The sequence below is a fragment of the Pezoporus occidentalis genome, unplaced genomic scaffold (genome assembly GCF_034315485.1).
Source record: "Pezoporus occidentalis ecotype Australia unplaced genomic scaffold, CSIRO_AGI_Poc_V1 ctg88, whole genome shotgun sequence".
Taxonomy (NCBI): Eukaryota; Metazoa; Chordata; class Aves; order Psittaciformes; family Psittacidae; genus Pezoporus; species Pezoporus occidentalis.
In genome coordinates, this window is record NW_026916242.1 from 1,771,421 (window position 1) to 1,785,849 (window position 14,429).

Consider the following 14,429-nt stretch of genomic DNA (forward strand, 5'->3'; position numbering starts at 1 on the left):
GTGCCTGAGAAGTTCAGTCTTGTTAAGAGCTATGTCAGAAAACCAGTTACCTAATCAGGAGCACATTACACAGTAGGTGTAATTTAGCTGTGAGGGAAGCTTTTAGTCCTGTAAAAGTACCATTACCCGTTCTCTGTCCTGGCAGTAAACCTAGAAATGTTTTATTAGAAAAAAGCTTTTAAGTATACAAGTCAAGTAAAAGGAAATACATCATATACAGGCAGACATAAAGGTAAAAAGCAGTATGTCAGTGATAGACAATAAAGAATACACTCTATGATGTGTTTCAATGCTTTGAACAGAAATTTAAGAGTTTTTTTAGAAAGATGAAAATATTAAAATGCATTTAAAATTTTGACTTGGCTTTCAGAAGGGAAATGAATCGATGACCACTTTAGACATTAACTAACCTAATTTAGTGATTCCAGCTATTGTTGTAATCACTCATATAAATCAATGGATGTGCTTTAACTGCATTTGTCCTGTATCTTGCTAGCTAATGGAAACTGAGGAAAGTTTACAGGAAAAAAAGACTAAATGTAACTATGATGTGATTGGGAAAGGTGGGCTGCTGAGCCACCTTCCCATCTTGTGACCCAGAGAGCACACAGGCCACAAGTTGATGCATTTGCTGTATTTATGTTTTATATTTATATTTGCTGTATGTTCTGAGTAGTACTTTGCAAATAATTTGGAAATTGGTAATTTATGCTTGAAGTATTAAAATAGGATTTATGGGAATACTTGTGCTTTAAAAAAGTGAAATCTTCATTGCAGTATTCATGCCAAACATCAGATGCCTGTAATAGAAAATAAATTACATCATTTTAATGACCAAAAATTCTTTCAAAAGCCATATAATTTTAAATGAAGTATAGTTAGTGATTATACAATGGTAGTATTTAAAGATCTAAAGAAGGGTAATTACTACAACAAATGCTATACTGGCCTTACTATATCTAAGTAAAAAGGAAATTTTGTACTCCTGATACTGATGAAAAATTGCTGTTTGTTCCATAAAGACTACATCATATGATATGCAAAAGGAGTTTAAGTGATCTCGCACAGGTATACGTTTTTTTTAATCAATGAGCATATGACTTCAGAATGTTAATATTCTTTAAATCAGTGTGTTTGTTTTTACATACCATGCTGGATACTTGATAACAAACCCAAACAATCAATATCTTTAACTTGCGCTTTGTTAATGTAGAGATAAATTCCTACCTCCAGCAAAAAATACACAAGCCTCTCTACATTCTTCTTCACTCTCAAAGCGGTTTCCATTTCCACCACAGCCACCGTACCAAAACTGAGCACAAGCATTGGCTTGTTTATCATAGTACCATTTTATGATATAAACACGGCATGGCCCTTGATCCAGCCTTAACTTGCACCTGAGGTCCATGTCTGAAATAAAGGAAAAAAGGAATAGAAAAAATTCAGTTTGTAAGAGTCAAATTGTATTACATAGATTTTAACTTTCAAACTCTGATTTGATTTTATTTTTTTCTGCTAATGTATATAGCAGTTTGAGATTCACTTTTGCTTCTAAAGATGTTATCATTGGAGGCAAGTTAAAAGTGCATTTTAGTAGGTCAAATAAACCATTTCTTTACTGGCATGGTTCTAGTAACTCCAAAAATAATAGTATTATAGCTCCACATACAAGAAGAGCAAACAATATGAATCTTACAGTTTTGAAATCTGATTTTTAAAATCTAATTATAAGCAACCAGTCTTGTGAGCAACCCAGAAATGTAAGCTGAAGAGCTGTAAGCTTGTTGCATCTGCTATTTTCAAACCACAACTATGACCATCATCCTTCTGCAGTACATTGCTTCAGTACATTAGTTCTCTTTGTGGTGTGGAGGAAGAGGCATTAGTATAGTGAGAAGAATATAAAAGTTTATTCTTCATTTTGTGCTAGTTGTTGATGGTTGTGCTACTTATACAATGGTAGTAATTATGTAGATACTTAGTTAAGTTTGAATGTAAAGTTTCTTGGTCTAATGATTCCTACAGGTAGGCGTTAGAGGACTGTGATCCTAATCTAGTCTCACTCACTTTAATAATTCTACGAGACGGAAAACACTTTTCCTTCAAATTTAATATTGTGACATCAATTTTGCATTGGAATCTAGTATCTTGACACCACATTTTTAAAAAATAAAAGTTATTGCCAGAGACAGAATAATAGTCATGCCCATGTTCCTAAGAAATGGGAATATGTTTCTACTGCTCTCTTCTGTTGCTCCCATCATAATGGACTATTACTGGAACTGGTATGAATCCCCCAAATGATGAACACATTTAGACATTTCATATGAAAATAATCCTTTGAGCAGTGAGCTAATTACTATAATTTCCTTCAAATGACTAAACGCCATTTTTCCTTCTTCTCCTGTGAATGAGAAAACTATTCTTCCTGTTCAACTCTGAAATCATTATCTTCTCTGTCTTTAATGAAGCCTCCCGTCTCCATAGACTGCCCCTTCTTGGCTGACAAATTACCTGCTCACTGGCCCACCTCAGTTAGTTAGCACTATGGTCTTTTTTTTTTTTTTAATGTCGTCTATGAGTTCTGTCTCAGGTTGACCTTGCTTTTACTCTAAGTGGAGCAGTGGGATCTGGAATTTCGGAAGACAAAAACTGCAACTAGATCTGTATAAAATCCTGATACGGATTCTCTTCCACAGATTGGCCTCATGAAGTTTTAAGAGTGTGGAACAAAATTACTCTGATTTAAAGCTTTAGGAAAAAACTTAGTATCAGGAGAAAAGGCAATAAAATGAAAAACTAGTTATGATCTATAACCTGTTCTTGGTATGAGCCCTGCGGTTGAAAGGGATGATGTCATCACTTTGTCTGATGATGATGGTTTAGATGGCAATAATGGTACTGCAGCTGCAGGCAAAAAGAAACAGAATGAGACACTGATTTTTGACCAGCCAAAAATGAAGAAATGAATGATGATAAAAGTACCTCCAGTGTCCACTGTCAGCAAGGATGATTGTTCCTCCTCCTCTTGTTCCTCTTCGTAGGCTTCATACACTACTACAGGAGGTACTTTGGTCTGAAATAAGCATTTAATTTTCTTTGCTTTTCAGATATTGTGAAATGTCTCAAAATAAACAAGCCCTTCATCATTTAAAGGTTTTCTAATGTTTTTCCTTCCCTGATTTCAGTGTTAAGAATCAGGATTTTAACCTCACCTGGCTGGTTTACCAGGAGAATTGTCAATCCTAAACCTGCGATATATGATTTTTAATTGACCTTTACAGAATTTTATTTATAAACTTAAAAATATAGACTGCAGTTGAGTTTAATTACTGTTCTTAGACTTAGTTATTACAGTGTAATTACATTTTAATAATGTTATGTTTCACACTGTGCCACAAATATTACTGCATTAAACACAGGAGTAATAATCCTTGTAACAGTATCAGGAATAAATTATAGCCATTAGACAACTGCCTGTATGCAACATCAGAACTCTTACATGGGACAACCAGTTCCAAGCATACCAAGTTAAGGAAGCTATTATAATACCTGTCTTGTAGAAAAGTAGAAGGAAAGTTACATCAGGCAACAGAGAAGGATATATACAAACATCAATAAAACTTTTGCTCATTAAAGCTGAGTTTTCATACCGGAGCTAACGGTTGAGGAAGATCAGCAGGACTCAGAGGACTTTCTACTGTAGATACTCCAGGTGTCTGTGCTGAAAGAGACTGTCTATTAACATTGTTGTTCTGAAGTATGTACTGTAAAGAAGATACTGAATGGAAAGACTGCCCACTTAGGCTTGCACCATTTCCATTACGGTTGTATATTAAGGTACCATGTTCATCTTCACAAAACTGGTTGACTAATTTGGATTCCAGAGCTGTTAAAAAAAAAAAAAGGTAAAAACCTCATCATACTGAGAAATGCAATGTACTTTGTGGATTATTTATATGCATAAATAATACACATGTAATCCAGTATTCCTTTGGATTATTTATATGCATCTAAGATTATTCCATGTTCTCTGGACTGTGGCTTTTATATTTCACAAATTGACCAGCCTGTAAGTCCTCTATATGGTACAAAATACAATGAACTTACCTAGAGAGATTTATCTGAGCTTAGTAACAACTACTAGTTGGTAGTGGGAAAATAACTGCTTGCCTTACTCATGTGAATAACCCAATGAAAATAGGTTATTTCCCAATAGAAGTGATTAAGTAGAATTTACTCCAGTGGGTTTTATTCTGGTTTCCAGTCCAGAAGATTTATAGTGCACTTATTCTGCTTTAGAAAGTTAGTTTATGCAGATGTTTTCTTACACTGTAGATGACATCCTCCTATTGGTGTGATGTATCATTGCCCTTTAGTGTAACTCCTCAAAAGGAGAGAATCTGTATCTCTAGGTTCCTATTACTTTGCACCTTGTAACTAATCCTGATCATTATCAAAACATAACATGTCCACAAAGATAATGATTCCCCTCACCCTGCCCCGTTCTGAGAAGCATCAGATACAAAGCAGAATAAAACTGCAGTGAACACACCTGGAAGGGTATTGAAGTCATCAATGAGATACATGTGTTCTCTGTCCGGATCCGAAGCAATCAGATTTAGTTCACGCACAAACTCAGCCTGTGTTGGATCTGAAGTATTTACAATCCCTATTGCGTACATTTCGATGTTCGCTGCGTGAGCCTCTCGAACGACAATATCTAGTTTTACAGCTTCTCTTTTGTCTGCTTGGCCATCTGTTAGCACAATCGCTACTTTTCGCACTCCTGTTCGAGCACCAAAAAATCCTTCCTGGGTTGCTTTACGGATAGCAGTTCCTGTGTAAGTGCCTTCTCCCATGTACTGCATTTTTCTAATTGCTTGCTTAACATCCTGTTGAGTTGTGTACTTGTTGAGACCAAATTCTAGCCGAACTTCTAAACTGTATAACACCAGGCCAATTCTGGTAGCATTTCTGCCTACTGTTACTCTGTCTACTAAAGCAGTTACAAAGTCTTTGATAATCTCAAAATTTTCTGGTCCCACACTCTCAGAGCTGTCAATCACAAGTACAAGCTCCATAGGAATTTCCTTGCATTTAATACCACAACCTGCAAAGGAAAAATAAAACAAAACAGATCATGATGACTGGACTTGGGATCCTTTTGGAAAGGAGAAGAATGTAAATGTAACAGAGAAAAAAAAAAATAGAATCTGCAATTAAGAATTTCCTGAGTACTTACCACATATCTCTTTAATTAATTTAATTATATCTTCTCTCTGGATATGAAAAATATAAGGTATTTTACAATTTACATCTTTCAAAATAGCTGCAATATTGACACTACCAAAGATTTTGTTTATAATAAATACCCGCATTCTACAGGGACTTAAAAAAAAAAAATCTTACTGTTTAACTTTCAAACCTGACCTTCCAAGCTTGGCATGAGTCCCACAATTTACAATGAACTATTTTATATGGCATATAAGAGTCATTAATTTGACATCTCAGTAATACCTCTACCTAAAATAATTAACTACCGTTACTTTAAACGTTTTGTGATGATTTTGTTCATGTTAAAACTTAAAGTCAGTACCCATTCATATTTTAGCATCTGAATAATATAGATATGCCTTTAAATGTATTGGGAGTGGAGAAATAGACCCAGTTTCAGGAAGCATATTGCTTGTAGTGAGCTGGCATATGAAAGAGAGTGCAACATAGAATGGAAGTGGGATTTGTGAACCCTGATGTATCCGGCCCACTGTATTACCCAGCTTTCAGCAGCACAAAAAAAAAAAGCTGCTGCCACCAGAGCTGTCTGTTCAGAGAAGTGATAGCTTCTGTGATGTGCAAACGAAGTGTTTCTCATTATTAGAGCAATCATTTGTTATATTTTTTTTTAAATGCATGACAGGACTCATTTGGCATTGAGTCAGTATTTCAAATACAGCCTTTTGCTACTGCTGCTCAGCTTCCATCATAAACTTCAGTAGTATTTTTATACTCACTGACATGCTTCACTGAATTTGGGTCTGATGCAGTTCAGGCTTAGCAGAAATGTAACTAAGTTTTTAGCGTGATAGACCATGACAGGTTTGAAGATCTTTGCTCTTTAGACTCTCAAATACTTAAAAAGAAAAAAATCTTTCTTGCAGCAGGTGCACACCTGGGTCATCTATCACTAACTGTAAAAGAACACATAACAGAAAAAACACCTAACATCATCAGGAATTTTAAATTGCATAAAGTAGATGAGAAAAGAAGTCAGAAATATTTGCATGGTTTATTTCTATATTATTACTGAGAAAACGTCAAGTCAGAAAGCTCTTTCTAAAATAATTAACATAGGATACATTTAATCTGAAAGTATTGTCTATTGTTCATATCTTGCTGTAATAGGATTTAAATAATGGAATTTGCTTACTGTTAGGCCTTGCTCTCCCTTTGGTCCAGTTTTGCCCTGCAACAGTGATTGTTAATTAAGCTACTGCAATTAGTTAGTAACACTGTAATTCAGAATATGACTTCATCAATACCATTATTAGAATAATACTTGGCCAATAAGAACTTTGGCTAGAAGAATCATGTTCTTGTGGTATTACCTTGTGCGTGCAATATCTACAATCTCCTAAGGTGGTGAGGTTTTCATGGGAATTGGATGACCTCAATCTCCCACTGGATCATTGTTTGTCAGTTCACATTAGAAACGGATAATCTGTGCAAAGCTTTCATGTCTGCCATGTTGTGTTTGTTTCCTTTCTGAAGAAAGGAGGTATTACTGTATACTTGCCTGAAACCAGGTATGAATGATCAGAGTTCTGCTTCATCATATATGAGTCTAATAGAGCCAGTGTCAGGGCAAGAATGGCAATGGTGTTTATGTATCCCTGCTTAATAATATGCAAATATCATAACGGACAGGCACTTCATTTTGCTTTCCAGCTTTTGGGGACCTGCCCTTCAGCAGAAGTTACTGTTTTGCTTCCCTTCATCTGTTCATCAGCTTTGAGGGAGGGTCCAAGCTACAGTTACTTGATAGGCATGGAATAGAATTGCATAGTTTTGTCTTAAAACATGGCAGTTGTCTTTCACTGCCTTAAGAAAGAGACCACGTCTTTCTCAAGATGTGGGAAATGGGATATTTATCTGGGAAATGTGGTATTCAGCATGGAAATGTCTTTTCTATGCTTTAAACAGTTTTCATGCTTTCAGTTTATGAAGTATTTCAGATCGTATGTAGTTACATAGCAAGCACACCAACCACAGTTTCACTTTTAAGCAGTTTAAGAAAACAGACATGATAAACTTGCGTTACTCACAGGTTCTCCAGATAATCCAGGGTCACCCACATCACCTTTTTCTCCTTTTTTCCCCTTTTCACCTGTAGCTCCTCGATCTCCCTTTAAAACCATGTTGGTAAGCAGACAGAAAGTGTATGTCAGTTTTTACTACACTTTGCACATTTCTCTCTAGCTGCCCTTGTTGAATTCACCTTTAGCTTCTGACATGAGTTAGAAATCTTTTTTGGACATTCTTTAAATCAATTGGTATTTGTGAATTTTGTGAATAACTTGTAGTATTGGCTAAGCATTTTAACAGGAAAAATAACAGACACAGTTTGAACATTAAACCATCTCAAACAAGTACATGCAGACAGAGCTGTTTCATGGGATATTGCATGATGGCTATTATCTGTGTCTGAGAAAAACAAGATAACAGTAAGGAAATTGAGAAGAAAGACAAGCATGTAATTGGAATGAATAATGGGAAGGTCACTCTGAGAAACCTTTTGGCCCAGAAAAGGTGTTTGGAATAACAAACAGATGAATTAGTGCCTCCTGGTTTGATTTTCAGTAGGTTATGGGACTTCATACAGCCTTTCTGAGCTGGTATGATCACATCCAAAAGCTGATTCCAACCATATTTCTCATTTTCTTAACATTGATGTAGTCCCCAGATTTTCCAAAGTGGGTGGCTAAAACAAAGACACCGATTTTAGATCTAATATCAGTATTTCGTCAAGTTGCAGTAGAAGGTAAGCCTCATATGATATTAAAATAAGCAACACTGAAAGAGATGCTGGTATAAAATATTAAAATATGAATCACGTGAATTACTGGGGTTTTCCCAAATCCCCATTCCTTTCTCACAGAACTCACATACCCTCAATGAGAGCTGACTGCAATGAACATTTTTAGTATGTTGGCTTTAGTCTAGGACTTCATCTCTGATTTAGGTATCATACCTTCTGTCCCAAAAGCCCTTCTCCAGGGGGGCCTCTTGGTCCTGGCATTCCTTGAATTCCTTGTTCCCCCTGATGATAATCCGGGTAGTGATATTAATCCTTTGTGTTAATCATTCATCATGCATTGATTTTAAATTTCAAAGAAAAGGTATTTCAAACTGCATTTTAACAAGTGTCTTGATACACTTGGGGCAACAGCTTATTGAGTTAACTTACATTTCTCAAATGTGTCATAAGGATCTATATTGAAAAACTCCATTACCATTACTAGTTTTAATTCTCCTGTTCCCCCTTTCTATCCTGTTTTATTTGTTATCATTTCTCCTTTCTTATTTCTGTCTTGAGTTTGTGTCATCTGGGAAAAATTGATATTGCACATAGATTCAGGATAGAGACTCTTTCTCTACCATAGGTAGTAGTTTACAGAACTACTTCACATTGCCTCTGTGGGCATGAGACTTGGGGAAGAGCAAATGGCATTTTTAATTTTATAAGGCTATATTCCACTGATAAAAGATGCCCCTGCTTCCTCATTCCTCAATTTGCATGTACTTGGGCTTCTTGTTTACAGCAGTAGTGACAGAACATACTTTCTAGGTGCTCATGTTTCCTTCTCATTTTCTAGCCTGAGGCTCTCCTCATAAAAGAAAAAATGTGAAATCTCTTTAACACTTTGCTGCTCAGACTGACCACTCAACACAGCTTAAATATTGAAGATAGAGTCCTTTTACCTTAATTCCTTGAATACCTTCACCAGGAGGTCCCAGAGCACCCGGTGGCCCTGGGCGTCCGATGGCTCCCTAGAGAGAAACCCTGCATATGTTAAATACAATATTTATAATAAAAATCCACAATAAATTGTTACACCAGCATGTAATTTCCTGTCCGTCCTCTACCAAATTGATGCCCTCTTGTAAGTAGTGAGGATAAGATTGCTGTAGCTGACAAAGTCCCTTTTTACCCTTTATCAGATTATTAAAATACAGTTTATACTTCAGTCACTCAGGGCTTAATGCTCATTGAGTATGAATAGCCTTGCTGATAGAGATATATGTTGCACTGAAGGATGGATTGTATTGGTGGGACATTTGGGACTGAATTAAGATTTAAGAGAGGATTCTTATTGTGTTATCTTTCATCTCATTTAAGCTTACACACTAAGCCCTACAGAGATACATATTAATGCGGCATTACAAATAAACTTGTTGCTAGTTGATAAGCTAGTTTTTAAAAGAACTTTAGAGAAAATATTTCAGTTCCATGTTATTCATAGGAAGCAATTAAAACCCACATAGCACAATATTAATATTTTACCTATTCCAGTATCCCTGCATGAAATTCTCTGTTTCTTCATTTGTAAGAATCCTGTGCACATGCCAGTCCTTGGGACTAACACTGGCTGAGGAAGTGCTTAACCACTGGTTACTTCTGGACCTAGCCTTCATGCAAATGTGAACTGAATCTCTGGGACCAATAAGACACATTATGCAGGCAATACATTATTATGGTGAAAAATCTTTGCATTTCACCTTGTTCAGTTTATTTATGTTTACATTCTAAACCAGTTCATTATATTAATAGACTTCTAAAGCTGAGCTGTAGGAGTATAAGGGTTTCCAATCTGGGAGGTTTCATAGTGAAAATTGCTTTTTATAGTTACAGTTATTTCCTGGCCTATGTCGTCGTCCTTTTTTCCAGGGATTAATCATCATATTGGTTATTAGATCATTATTGGTTTACTTTTTACAGTAAAAAAACGGAATTAATTCTAGAAGATAGGAGACATAATTGTTTAAATGGCTTACTTTTGACCCTGGCAGGCCATCTCCTGGGGGACCTGGGAGACCAACTGGTCCTCTACTACCGGGATCACCCTGAAAGTCGATACTTTAAAAAATAAGTAGTGAATACCAAAGTTTAATTTATCTATAGATACCAGCATCTGTCTACTTAAATGGGGCAAAGCAAGGAGAATTATTGAACAGCACAGTGCAAGTCTAAACAATGCTAACCCATGAATACTGCGGTCAGGACAAGAAAGTTATTTGGGATAAACAGTGGTCAAAACATCTTCAAGACATGTACAGTCAATTATGCAATAGTTACATGGGAATTACAATTCCCATATTATAAAATGAGCTCCATGTTCCTGAAACCAAAAATGAAAAAGTTTTTGCTTCCTGCCTGTCATTTGAATCAATGTGTTCACATTGGCACTGTTCTAGCTTTTTCCTATCAGTGCCTTCAGACAGGAGTTTGACGTGAGTGGATAAAAAGATCTAAATAATTTTAAGAGACATTAAGTATATTTAAATAGCTGTAGTCAAGCCTTTAATTGCCTGTATATATCCAATAATCCTGAAGTCAGCATCAGGATGAGTTCTGAAATGGAACTTGAAGATCTGTGTGATCTACCTTTTACATACTGACAGGTAAATTAAAGCTGGATTAAAAAGGTATTCTGACTGTGACCTATGGGTAGAAATTACATCTGCATTAAGTGGAGTGCACACATGCATTTACTTTTCTAGCAGTTGAAGTCTGTACCTTAGGTCCTGGTAGTCCAACTCCATCTGGGCCTTGTTCACCAGGAATCCCAGGAAGGCCTGGCAAGCCCTGAAATTATATGCACATACAGAATATAAATTTAATTTATGGCTATATTGACTACATGCTTTTGTTAACATTAATATGGCAGTATCTTGAATATATAGTCTTTTAGTGGTATCACCGTGGTCTACAATTGGCTAAATTCCACTCTAATAAGTCAGACGTGGTGCCAGTGGCATTTGCATGTGTGCTGCCTGTCACGCAGAAGGCTTGAATGTGTTTGGAGACAGAGGAGTCTGATCTGGAGAAGCAGGTACAGAAGCAATTCTTCATTGGATTGCACAAAAATCTTAGGAAGTATTATAAACTGAATTCCAATTTCCATTTGACATTGTTTTTTATTCCTCAGTGTGGCAATTGCATGCCTTTTTACCATTGTCTTTAGCATAGCTAAATGGTAGTGTGTCACTAAACTCCCTGATTCTCGCCAGCGATCTTCCCGGGACTTCCTTACTGCACAGGCATACAGTTCATTACTGTACAGGGCTGGTGGAGCACACTGTCGAGCAGAATAGATACATGAGGCCAGTGCTGCATACATGTGCAAGGAAGTGAGAGGAAGAAACCTTTTCTTTTTGTATCCTTTTTGCAGGGATTCATCACATTTACCAGTAAAGACCTCTGTAAACGGCTGTAAAGCAGATCAATTCTTTGCCACACTTCCAACAACCTGATGAACAGAACTGAGGATGGTTTGCTCTTCTGGCTCTTTTGACAGTAACACTTTTTTAGTGGTTCTGGAATGTATGTGGACATAGCTGCTTAGCTGTACTATATTCTCCTATTTGGGAATAAATTTTGTTTGGTTGGGCAGAAGACAGTATCCCACATCAAGACATTGAGAGAACCGATTGAAACATCAGTGATACTATAGCAAAAAATATTCCCCACTTGGAATATATTACATTGTGTAATCAGGAGAAGTGGAGGACATGGAAGATCTTGGACTATTTCATTGGGAGATTTCTTTTTCCCTCTATGCTGAAATGCATTTCCAAAGTTAAGGAGCTTTTTTAGACTTCTAGAGCAGCAAATCTTTCCTAGCATGTCAGCCATGTATGCAAGCACTTTGGTGTAGCACCTCTTTGTTCCCAATGCACATTAATAAAAAAGTCTATAAACTTACAGGTGGGCCAGGATAACCGTCTCCTTTTGGCCCAAAGGGCCCGGGTGGTCCTGGAAGACCTCGGTCACCCTGGTGAAGGCAGGAAAAACAGATGGGGTGAATGCCAAAACCATTGCTAGTAGGAAATTTTCCACAAAAGTGAAACTTCTTTGGCAAATATACTGTACTTTGATTTTATCTATCTGGTAATGTATTTTACTATCTGAATGATTAGTGTAGGTTATTAATCCTGGACTAAAACTGGGATATTTAATAGCCTGAGGATTTACAGGACCTTTCATTGCTAAGCCACTAATTTGAATTGTTTTCAAGAGCTCTGTCTTGAATGACTTCAGTTGCATTTCCCATAATTTTATCATGCTTATTATTATTCCAGCTTTGGGAGAACAAGCCCAAGTTGACAGACAGCCAAAAGTCTAGCATGGGAACTGAATTACTCAGTAGCTGCTTTATGTAATTCTTATAACTGCAGATAGATAAACTGCTGCAGAGTATTGGGAAACCCCCACAGCTCTGCACATGCTGTGTGTTTGTGTGGTGAGATAAAGGATGTAGGGCAGAGGACAACAATGGTTTGTGTGACCAGTTTTAAAACTGTTGTTTTCTGTCACAAGGTTCATGGCTGGTTTTGTTCCTTCAGATCTGTATCTTCCTATAATGCTGCAGAACCTCATTAAAGCTATTGAGTATAACAGGAGCTTCCTATTGGAGATGTACAATTAAGCTCCTTTCGTGGATCCAGATAGCTGGAGTATCTCAAGAAGAAATTTACCAGGGAAACTAAGAGGACTTTAATCCTCCCAGCCATACTGGCTGGTGCAGTGATTTGCTCAGAGTTACAACTGGATGGATGATCATGATTGTGTTTGTCCCTGTAGATACCAAAATATGGGTATGAATAACAGTAGCAAGCAAAGGCCCATGAAAAATAATTTAAAAAGTGAGACTGTAAGAGGTTTTGCTTTGTACAGCTTAGTGCAGATATGTGTCTGTGAGTGAAGCAACAGCAAAACCACTGATACTGACAAAGACAGCAAAAAGTGAAGAGCATAGCCACAGAATCATGCAGTGCTGCCCAACTGAAAGACCTCTGGGGGCTTAAGGCTGAGGGAGAGAGACTTGCAACTCTTGGCAAAGGACCTGCTTCCTGTTGATGGATGCCTGTGGGATACCCAGAAACAGGACAACATGAAGTGCTCTGAATTAAATGAACTGTACCAGAAAAGTACATGATTCCATCATCATCATTATCTCCCCCGGTGAAAAAAAAAAGGATCTTGAAAACCATTAAAAGGGCTAAAGATTGTTCCATGTTTCTCATGCTTCTATTACTGTGTTCAGTTCAGTCAAAGAGCAAGGGATAAGGGCTCTACTCAAAAGTACTAAAACATTCACTAGGTTAAAAAAAAAAGTTGCAGGGATGTGGTTTATTTTGGGAAGCAAAGGTTTGTATGTCCCAGCTTTCTTGTTGTTCAAACAAAATCCATCTGGAATGAAGAGCAGCTTACAAAAGTTGAATCTAGGCAACCCTGAGGCAGTACTAGAGAAGTGCTAGAGAGAAGTCCTTAGAGATTAGATACTTGTTAACATACTTCTTCCATTATCTAAGGCATCTCTTCTCATATTGCCAGTTTGGCCTATGTACTCATATCTTTTTTTGAGTCTGTGGATTTCCCTGTGTCAAAATTAGGAATGAAGCAAAGGAGCCTGCCTGAGAAAAAACAGCTATGCTTTACAGGTAGACTGTTGTAAACACATAAATCAGGTGTTCACTTTGTATTCACTCCTCATTAATTAAACCCAGTAATTTTTCTCCTAGTTCTCTGCCACAAAAGCTTATGGTTCTAGGAATCTGGAAGGTTGACTATCCATGGTTTTCTGGCTCTGCAAATTGTTATACTTTGCCATCATTGTCCAACAAACACATTAAGAACTGTAATGAACAAACACTTGGCCATGCTAGGCCATTTGCTGTTGCTTATTGAACTCCTGCCTTATTTCACAGTTCTGCCAGAAATTAGTTTACCAATTTAGGAGCTACCTTTGCCCCAGGAAGCCCAAAACCTGGTTCTCCAATTGGTCCAGCAAGACCAGGTAACCCAATGTCACCCTGCAACGAAGAAAATAGATATTCTAGTTATGTATCTTAATAAACACCAGCCACAGACTGTGGGTTTGGATTTCTGTTATACACATTTATATATATAAAATTAATAGCTAATTTTATTTATTGCCATTGCAAGCATAAACCACCAAAAGCAGAAAAAAGAAAAGTATTTTGATATCCAAGGTTGTCTAAAATAAGAAATTAACATAGGCAGGCCATCTCAGGCTGGCATACAGTTAATACCAGGGTATGGTGGTAACTAGAGTGGATACAGTTCATAACTGTTCATTTTTAGTTGAGCTTATAAGGCTGAAATTATTTGCACAAATAATAGC

General features: G+C 36.9%; 1 protein-coding gene across 1 annotated transcript in view; it reads right to left on the reverse strand.

The window, feature by feature from the left end:
* Nucleotides 1-1,083: 1,083 nt before the first annotated feature.
* Nucleotides 1,084-14,429, reverse strand: part of LOC134156557 (collagen alpha-1(XXVIII) chain-like) — a 32,431-nt gene continuing 19,085 nt past the window's right edge. The window contains exons 23-36 of the mRNA XM_062604670.1: nt 14,029-14,097; nt 11,988-12,056; nt 10,799-10,867; nt 10,057-10,125; nt 8,983-9,051; nt 8,252-8,320; nt 7,326-7,406; nt 6,431-6,466; nt 5,246-5,282; nt 4,556-5,113; nt 3,654-3,889; nt 2,986-3,076; nt 2,818-2,907; nt 1,084-1,410 (exon numbers count right to left, since the gene is read on the reverse strand). Coding sequence (XP_062460654.1) covers nt 1,205-1,410; nt 2,818-2,907; nt 2,986-3,076; nt 3,654-3,889; nt 4,556-5,113; nt 5,246-5,282; nt 6,431-6,466; nt 7,326-7,406; nt 8,252-8,320; nt 8,983-9,051; nt 10,057-10,125; nt 10,799-10,867; nt 11,988-12,056; nt 14,029-14,097 — 1,749 coding nt within the window. The 3' untranslated portion in view covers nt 1,084-1,204. The remainder of the gene's footprint in view (nt 1,411-2,817; nt 2,908-2,985; nt 3,077-3,653; nt 3,890-4,555; nt 5,114-5,245; nt 5,283-6,430; nt 6,467-7,325; nt 7,407-8,251; nt 8,321-8,982; nt 9,052-10,056; nt 10,126-10,798; nt 10,868-11,987; nt 12,057-14,028; nt 14,098-14,429) is intronic.